This window comes from Zeugodacus cucurbitae, chromosome 6 (genome assembly GCF_028554725.1).
Source record: "Zeugodacus cucurbitae isolate PBARC_wt_2022May chromosome 6, idZeuCucr1.2, whole genome shotgun sequence".
Classification (NCBI taxonomy): domain Eukaryota; kingdom Metazoa; phylum Arthropoda; class Insecta; order Diptera; family Tephritidae; genus Zeugodacus; species Zeugodacus cucurbitae.
The window spans coordinates 27,941,780-27,951,684 of record NC_071671.1 but is presented as its reverse complement, the minus strand read 5'-3'; the positions used below and the strand labels follow the sequence as shown (position 1 = coordinate 27,951,684).

Here is a 9,905-nt window from a genome sequence, read left to right as displayed (position 1 = left end):
TTCAAAGATGTTTTATGTCGATGTTTTTTTCAAATTTTACTCCACATCTTTGCAGCACTTTTTCTCGGTATTAATGCGAAAACATCTGCTACGGAGAATTCGTTGGTTGAATGTGCACTTGAATAATACTGAGAATTCGCTTATGAATTAATGCGAAATAAGTTTTACAAAAAATCGAAAATACATTTTGTGTGACAGTCTATTTCGTGCTATGTGTGTTAGAAGTTGTTTTTGAGTGTTTAATATAAGTGTTGTTTCGAATTCATCTGTTATCAATCACAACTTTATTACAGGTGTAGTGAATATAAAATATATGTAAATAATTGCATTAGACGATTAAATATGTACACAATATTTCAGATTTTCAAAATGCTGCCTTCAAAATTAAAAAGCAGGGTCTGGAGCTTCTTTATAAGAAATTCAGATGCTTCCGCCACATGCAAAATCTGCAGCAAGAAATTAAAAACATTAGGTAATACGTCGAATCTTCGCTGTCACGTTGAGAATGTACATAAAAAGGTATTACTCGATCAAGTTGATGATGCAGAATGCTCCTCCAAAACTACGCCGCACTCGGAACCAAAACAGCGAAAAATTTCTGATATAATGAACATAACACCAACCGCTGGGACGACAGCGTCAAGTGAGTTATCCGATAATAGTAGTAAGAAGACTGCATGTATTGAATCGTCTCCTAGTACATGTACTCCGTCAGTACTGCAAAATAAATCGGATCAGTTGCCAGCGCTGATCCAACCTAATGTGAAAGACTTTTTTGAGCAGGTCAAAAGTATTTCTTACCAAGATGGGTCTAAATCAAAGAAAATTACTGAAGCAATTGTGAAATATATTATAATGGACAACAAGCCATTTTCCACTGTAGAAGGAAAAGGTTTTCTGCAGATGATGAAAGAACTGGTTCCGCTTTTTAAAGTTCCAAGTAGAGAAACAATAAAATTACGAGTGGATGAAAAATATGAAGCGCTGTCTTCAATTTTCAAAGAGTATATTCGAAAGTGCGACAGCTATTGCCTAACGTATGACATATGGACGGAGACAATGAAAAATCAGTCGTTCCTTGGGGTAACAATTCATTTTTTGGACAATTTACGTTTGTTGAGTGGGACGTTTGGAGTAATCGAACTGCACGAAAGTCATACAGCAGCTTATATAGAAGGAACTATGCGTAAACTTTTCAACGAGTGGAACGTTTCCATAAATAAAGTTTCTGCTTGTGTAACTGATAATGATTCAACCATGATGAAATTAAATAGAAGCTTGTTTGGCGAAAAAAAAATAATACCCTGCTTCGCACACACGCTTAATTTGGTTGTAACGCAATCAATAGATAAGTCCACGGAAGTATCAGCTTTGATAACTAAGGTGCGCGACATTGTTAAGTTTATTAAAAGAAGTGTTAATGCCAGTGATCAATTGCGGCAGAAACAAATAGACACCGGGGCTTCTACAAGTAATACCAAGAAAATGATTCTTGACGTAAGAACGCGATGGAATTCATGTTTTTATATGTTAGAGAGATTTGTCCAGTTAGCCCCTATTTTAAGTGAAGTACTGCTCACTCGCCCAGAAGCACCCTCTATGGTTAATGCCTCCGAGCTGAACAAAATTAAGGAGCTGATTGAATTATTAAAGTGTTTTGAAATTGTGACCAGGGAGATTTCGGCTGATACCTACGTTACCATTAGCAAGGTTATACCTTTAGTAAGCTGTTTAACTGAAGCTCTGACAAAAATTTCAGCTCAAGATGCTATTGTAGGGGAGCCAAAAAGTGAACTGCAAAAGAACATGAATAAGAGATTTGACAAACTTGAATTTAATTCAGTTCTGGTGTTGGCTACTGTATTGGATCCGAGATTCAAATTACTGCATTTTAAAGATGCACTGGCTAAAAAAAAAAACAGTTTTGTATTTAAATATAAAGGATGCAAATAATAGCGTTAGTACGACGGAATCTTCGGATGAGTTTGCAACAGAAAACCCGTTTGATATTTGGAGCCATCATAAACAGTTGGCCCACCAAAATATGAAATGTAAGTTTTCCAATTCATCTGCTATTACAACAACGGAAGTTGAAGTGCAAATGTATCTTGGATCGGCTGTTGCTTCTATCAATCAGAATCCAACAGAAATGTGGGATGGTATGAAAAATGTATTCCCCGAATTGTATAAACAAGCTTCCAAATATTTATCTATTGTGGCCACTTCAGTACCTAGTGAACGACTGTTTTCTAAAGCTGGAGCAACGATCACACAGCAAAGAAATCGCTTGACAGGAAAATTCTGTTTTAAATAAATAATTTGTTGTTTGTTAAAAAACTATTTATATATTTTATTTATTGAGAAAAGGTTTTAATAGGTAGCTCAAATATATATCAACTAAAGGCGTACTACTGTATTTCACTTATTTATGGTTCTGAAATAAGCCTTTTATGCTCACTTATAAAATACGTTAAAAAAGTTCAAAAATACATCGATGTTTTAATGGCCGATGTTTTTGATTTCGATGGGTTTTGGAGAAACATCGATACATCGAACCATCGATGTTTAATTTCACGATGTTTGCATCCCTAATCAGAAGCCAATAGAGTTTGGGTTGATATGAATACTGTGTTTCCGGAGTTGTATAAATAGGCTTATTAATATTTACACATTGTGGCCACTTCAGTGCTGAGTAAACGACCGTTTTCTAAACCCAGGGCAACTATCACGCAGAAGTAAAATCGAAAAGAAATGACAGTGAAAAAACTTCCCATGTCGTTGTTGTGAAATTCTGTTACTTATTGAGAAAAAAATTTAACAGTGAAATAAAGTGTATCAACTTAAGACGTACTACATTTCATTTATTTATTCTTCTGCTTTGTATCCCTTAGCTTTTCACACTAAATTTAAAATAAGTTAAAAAAGTTCAAAAATACATCGATGTTTCGATGTATCGGCCGATGTTTTTGATTTCGATGGGTTTTGAAGAAACATCGATACATCGAACCATCGATGTTTCATTTCACGATGTTTGCATCCCTAGTGGGTAGGGACGCCGTCTTGTTGAAATCAAATGTCGCCGAGACTACGACCTCCAATTTCAGGCATCAAATAGTCGGTTATCAAAAATAACATGACAGCTTGACATGACTCACGCGTGATCTGTCAAACAAGGCTGTTGAAAAAGTACCTCTACTTGGATCACTCGATAGTTGTTCTTTCCCATCTTAAATATATTGCAAAATATAGTACCACAATGTTTTGGGTTGGGCCTTATTTTTATTTATAACACCTAGTTTGTAGAAGGACCAGGTTCGGGTGTAACCGAACAATTTATACTCTCACAATTTATTGATGTAATTTTATTAAGATAACATACAATTTGATCCATTTGGGGGTTAATTCCTGAACCGATTTCACTAATTCTTACCACCAAAATACACTATATCCAAGACTATACACTCACTTAATGTTGCTTAAATATATCACATATTAACTGATTAAAACCAATAATTAGGTATATGGGAACTAGGGAAAGTTATAACCCGATTTTAACCATTTTTGGTACAGAGACACACTATTACATGTAAAAGATTCCCTCTGCCAATTCTTCTGTCAAATTTAGTGTTTTTGATTTTATCCGTTAGAGAGTTAATGCACTTCTGTAATTTTCAACATAACCTTTGAATGGGAGGGAACGTGGTTATTATCCGTTGTAACTTATTTTTATAGTGTGTTGGGGTGCCCAAGGGAAACGTCTGCATACTTGGTTTACATCCAAATATGACCCTTACTAGTGCGATCCTTTATACCACATTTTATTTTTATACTCTCGCAACAAAAGTTGCTAAAGAGCGTATTATAGTTTTGTTCACATAACGGTTGTTTGTAACACCCAAAACTAAACGATATATGGGGTTTCAATTGCATAGAGAATACGGCCAAAGAAAAACTTTGGATTTTTTTCATGAAACCTCTATATTATGATTTTTGTCCCTCACGTAAGTGCAAAGTGCAAGTCACTTAATACATATTTCACTACTTTTTCGACGACCAGGGTAAATACATCGGCCAGGGGAGAGACGTAAAGTTTATGGTAGATAATTATTTTACCAAAGGCAAAAAATTAAAGGTACTCTCTTCCCTAGATGAATAAACCATACAATTAAAATAACAAATCAATAAATTCACTCTTTATCCTAAATAAACGAAACAAATATTAAACATTAACATCTTAAGATCTTTCAAAAACATTTCTGACTTTTTAAAGACGTAATATATCTTCTGCCCTTTCAAAAGAAGATTTGGCATGGGGAGAGTCTGGCCAACTTGATCTTATTTATATATACATACATATATGATATATACATATTTGGCGTATGCACCGCTTATGCGATTATAGGCGAATCTATTTGAGCGCGCTAGTGTTCTCTCCTTTGTGCTGTTTGGCGCCAATTGGAAATACCAATAGAAACCAGGTCACTTTTTACCTGGTTTTTCCAACGGAATGGAGGTCTTACTGTTCCTCTGCTTCCACCAGCGGGTACTGCATCGACCACTTTCCAAGCTGAAGCGCTTTCGTCCATTCGAACAACATGACCTAGCTAACATAGCCTCTGTCTTTTTATTCGCTGAACTATGTCAGTGTCGTCGTATAGCACATCGTTCCATCATCTGCGGTATTCGCTTTTGCCATTGTTCAAAGGACCATAAATCTTCCACAAAACCTTTTTCTTGAAATCTCGTAGTGCCGTCTCATCGAATGTTGACATCGTCCAAGCTTCTGCACCATAAAGCAGAACGGGGTTGATAAGGGACTTGTAGAGTATGGTTTTTGTTCATCAATAGATGTCTTTAACATTTAAAAACTAGCATCTGTTGGTAAGAGAGATTCTGCGTTGGGTTGCGAGGCTAATTTTTTTGATTTTGTTGATGCTGGTGATGGCTGGAGGTGGGGAAGGGATCATGTTCAGAAGTTTTGCAAGAAAGTATCAAGACTCAAGCAGCTCACGACTTCCGGTCGGGGTGTCATGATGAATAGTAACTCCCCTGGTCTCTAACTGTCTCCCCTGGCAGTTATTTTGCCAGGGGAGAGACGTTTTCTTGAAAAATTTAATTGTTTTAATTGACTTAATTATTTTTTGGGTTAATTATTTACTTGACTTTAATTATCACAGTATTAGTAATTTAGGACAATAAAGGCAAAAAAATTACATTAATAGTATATGTTATATGAATTGACAGTGGAGAGACAAAATCAGTTTGCGAATCAAATTCACCGCACGATCGGCCGCAATAACTAAAAAACTACCGCGCTCAGACGGATTTCGCGATTAGTATTACTAACTTCAAGCTGATATATGGCCTTGAGCACTTTTTTCAATGCGACCGCCTTTGGCAGAGTAGATACATAAATAAATCGGAACAAAAGATAATTTTAAGAATTATATGAAATAAACAAAATAATTTTGTTTTTTATTTAACAATACTTAATTTTAATTATTTGACTTCCGATTGAACTTAGTTTGGGTTTAGCATCTCATACAAAAAATATATGTATTGCCCGAGAGTTAAATAAAAAGTAGCAAGGGGACAAGCCAGGGGAGATACTTTTTTAGACTTTGAAAGGAATTTCAGAAAAAATTGTGTTAATTATGTAGTAAATTGTAATGTTATTTAATACACCACATTAATATGATGTGATTCATTAAAAAAATACCTACAAAAAGGACAAAACAATATTTTAAGCTGATTGCCGCACAAGTTACCTCTTATCGTAGAATCACCCATATACCAAAGTGATCAGGGTGAAGAGTGAAGTTCAAATCCGGATGTCTGTTTGTCCGTCCGTCCGACTGTGCAAGCTGTAACTTGAGTAAAAATTAAGATATCTTGATGAAACTTGGCACCATAGGAAGGTTGCTTTCAAATATGGGCAAAATCAGACCATTGTCACGCCCACAAAATGGCGAAAGCCGAAAATACATAAAATGCCATAACTAAGCCATAAATTAAGCTATTGAAGTAAGCTTGGTATTAAGGATTGCACTATGAAGGGGCATATGTGGATGGGGAAGTGGGCGTGGCCCGCCCCCTAATAATTTTTTGTACATATCTCGTAAACTACCAAAGCTATATCAAGAAAACTTTCTAGAGTCGTTTCTTTTAGGTACTACCTTATACAGTCCAAAAATGGAGGAAATCGGATGATAACCACGCCCACCTCCCATACAAAGGTTATGTTGAAAAATTCTAAAAATGATTTAATTCAGTTAGAAAAACCACCAGAAACCTTAAATTTCATTATAAAGAAGAACTGCATTCAAAATGGTATACAACATTTTAAAAGTTGCTAAGAGAGTATTAGCAACTTTGTTGCAAGAGTATAATTACTAAAAGTGAGTTAACTGACTAATGAAAAACGTAAGAAACACTACATTTTACAGAAGAAAGAGCAGAAAAAAGCTGCACTCAGACAGAATGGAAAATGGGCGTGGCATCGCCCATCAAAAACCATACCTCAGGAACTACTTAACAGATTTCAATGAAATTCGGTATATAATAATTTCTAGACACTCTGATGACACGTGTGAAAAATTGATGAAATCGGTTCAAAACCACGACCACTTCCCATGTAACTCAATTTTGAATTCCATCTTATTCCTTCACTTTATTATATATACATAAGGAAGCAATGAAGGAAGCGAAATAAAACTTTACACTAATACTGTATATGATCTGTGGCATCACTTGTGAAAAAATTGTCGAAATCGGACTATAACTTTTCAATGCCCCGGAAATTGAATATGAAGAACTCAGTGTCTTATGGTAATTTTTCACCGAAAATATCGGTAAATCTCTCAGATATATTAATTTAATTCAGAGGAAATCTTTTTCTTCTAATAGTCTGTCTCCGTACCAAAAATGGTTAAAATCGGGTCATAAATTCCCGTAGCTCTCATATACCTAATTATAGGATTTTCAAAAATACAATGGGCTTAATAGCTTGTAAATCGGCTAATATGTGAAATATCTATAAAGCCATATCATATATAGCCAAATTAAATGGGCATATAATCTTAGATATCATGTAAGTTGGTGATGAAAATGAGTGAATTCGGTTCAGGAATTACCTCAGCCCTTATATACCATATATGATGATTTTCGTTTTTCTATTGGACTTTATACCGAATATATGGGTCAAATTGTGTGTTATCTTAATAAAAATATAACAATAAATTGCGAGAGTATAAAATGTTCGGTTGCACCCGAACTTAGGTTCCTTACTTGTTATAACTTTATTTATGGCTTAGTTATACTTGTTATAACTTTATTTATGGCTTATGTTTATTCCAAGAAACATTTTTTTCCTTCAATATTTCTTTATTTATTGAATCTGCTTTGTTTAAAGCCTAACGATAAGTATTAAAATCTCAACTCTATTTACAACTAAGTAAGCTCAAGAATGTGGTTGAGCTGTTTTGGTAGAACGTTGCTCTTTAGTAGGCAGGTAGATCTCTTCATTTTAAACGTATTTGATTGCAGGAATGTACCAAGGCATTTGCCAATGGGTTTGGATGTTCACGAAGTTTAGAAATATATTTCTTTCTGCTGTCCTCTATTTTCTTCTTTACCATAGGAATATCAAGATCTTTAGGGATATTGTCGTTACGCATGTACCATGGTGAACCCGTTATTTTTTTAAGCATTTTAGATTGGAATCTCTGAATTATATCAATGTTGGTTGTACAGGTCGTACCCCACAGTTGAATACCATACATCCAAATCGGTTTTATGATTGCACTGTATAACAGGACTTTGTTGTCTAGGCTATGTTTAGAATTTTTGTTTAGAAGCCAATTTAAATTTGCTGCTCTTAACTTCATGCAAGTTACTTTACTCGCTATATGTTTCCGCCAGGTAAGCCTTCGATTCAGGTGAATCCCAAGATAAATTACTTCATTCGCTTGGGGTACTAGTACATTGTTTATTTTAACTGTCCGACATGTTTCTGGTCTTAGAGAAAATGCAAGAATGATAGAAGACAAGATTACGACAGGCGTTCACGATCCACGAATGAGAATAGGCAACAGAATAATTGTCAAATGGAAAACGGAAATGTGAAACATAGTGAACTAAATTGAATAATGTGCAGATAAAATATCACAATGAACGTAATTCTTAAAATCTTCATTCATAAAATGATCCAATATAATAATGCATATTTATAATTAAAATTATATGTTTTGTTACAAAAAGTTCGTCATTTTGCCAACTTTTTTGTTGGTTGGAAAAGTGGAAAAAAATTCTTTATAGACGACTTTTTTGTACTATTGTTGTTTAATTCCGCCATTGCGGACTTCTTTTTCAAGTTAATACATTTTTCACTTAGAATTTTAAATAATAATTAAGCACTAGCCTTGACATCAGCTCTTTGTTTTGGTTTTATTGTTTTGTACCACCGTGCTATTTTGTTTTGCTCGCGTGTTCGGGGTCGTGAAAGTTGTCACTCAACAGGAACTCAAAACCCAAAAAAGCTAACTGTAAACGCCTGTCGTAATCTTGTCTTCTATCATTCTTGGAGAAAATGTAACTTGCTTGCATTTTTGCTCATTAATATTTATACGCCAGTTGGCTAGCCATTCTTCGACACAAGTTAAGTGCTCCTCTAATACTGTTGATGCTCTAATGGGGCATTTGTTACGGCTTACTAGGGCTGTGTCATCCGCAAAAGTGGATGTCAATACGATATTAGCTATTGGAATGTCTGCTGTATGTATTATGTACAGAGTAGGGCCTAATACACTGCCCTGAGGTACACCAGCACTTATTGCTCGTTCTTCTGATACGAAATCTGCTACTTTAACTGTAAATTTCCTATTTCTTAAATATGACTCCAATGTTTTATGCAATTCGTAAGGTAAAACGTTTTTGATTTTCCATAAAAGGCCTTCATGCCAGACCTTATCGAACGCCTGAGCTACATCGAGAAAAATAGCTGAACAGTACTCTCTGTGCTGGAATGCTTTCCTGATTTCGTTTGTAATTCTATTCACTTGCTCTACTGTGGCATGTTTATCACGAAACCCGAATTGGTGGGTTGGTATTATATTATTTTCGTGGAGGAAAGGAGACATTTTTGATAGTAAAACTTTTTCGAATATTTTGGAAAGACAGGGTAAGAGACTTATTGGTCTGTAGAAAGGCGGTTGTGTTAAGCCTTTTCCAGGTTTATCTATCATGGTGATCTGCGACTTTTTCCACGAAATTGGATAGTACCCGAAACTAAGAATTGCATTAAAGAGCAAAGAGAGCACTGATATAGCAATATTTGGCAACGCAATTAACATTTTTAGAGTAATAATATCGTGTCCTGAAGACTTTTTCGGATTTAGCTCTTTTAGTATCTTGGTAATTTCATAAGTAGACGTCCTAATAGACACGCTTGATTCGTTAGCGATATTGGGCAAAGTTTGGGCCATTGAGTTGAAATACCTTTTCTAGGTGATTTGCCTTTTCCTCATTACTACGCCCAATTACCATTCGACTGTTATAGGCATGTTGGAATCTACTGGTGGCTTAAAAGACTTTTGGGCTTTCCAAAGGCAGTTTTGCTTGCTAGAATTTGGACACAGGTGCTTTATATAATTTTCAGTATTGTATTCTTCATCGCCTTTAGGTGCTTTTTTAACTTACGTACAACCGATTTCAGTTGACGCAGAGTTGAAGGGAAACGACTTAACTGCCATTCACATCTCGCTTGCCTTTTCTCATTTACAAGCTTTTCTATTTAATTATTAGTGATGTTTTTAAAAACCTTAATGTTTCTTTAGGTGGTGCCAAGACAGCTGCATTAGTTATTACATCATTGAATTCTATTATGCTTTCATAAATATCTCTCTATG

General features: G+C 35.1%; 1 protein-coding gene across 1 annotated transcript; it reads left to right on the top strand.

Annotated features, from left to right (window-relative positions):
- The first annotated feature begins 106 nt into the window (after positions 1-106).
- LOC128922647 (zinc finger BED domain-containing protein 4-like) lies at positions 107-2,340 on the top strand. The gene is made up of 2 exons (XM_054233862.1): positions 107-293; positions 361-2,340. The coding sequence occupies exon 2, from the start codon at positions 370-372 to the stop codon at positions 1,951-1,953; it is 1,584 nt and encodes a 527-aa protein (XP_054089837.1). The 5' UTR covers positions 107-293; positions 361-369; the 3' UTR covers positions 1,954-2,340.
- Positions 2,341-9,905: the final 7,565 nt, after the last annotated feature.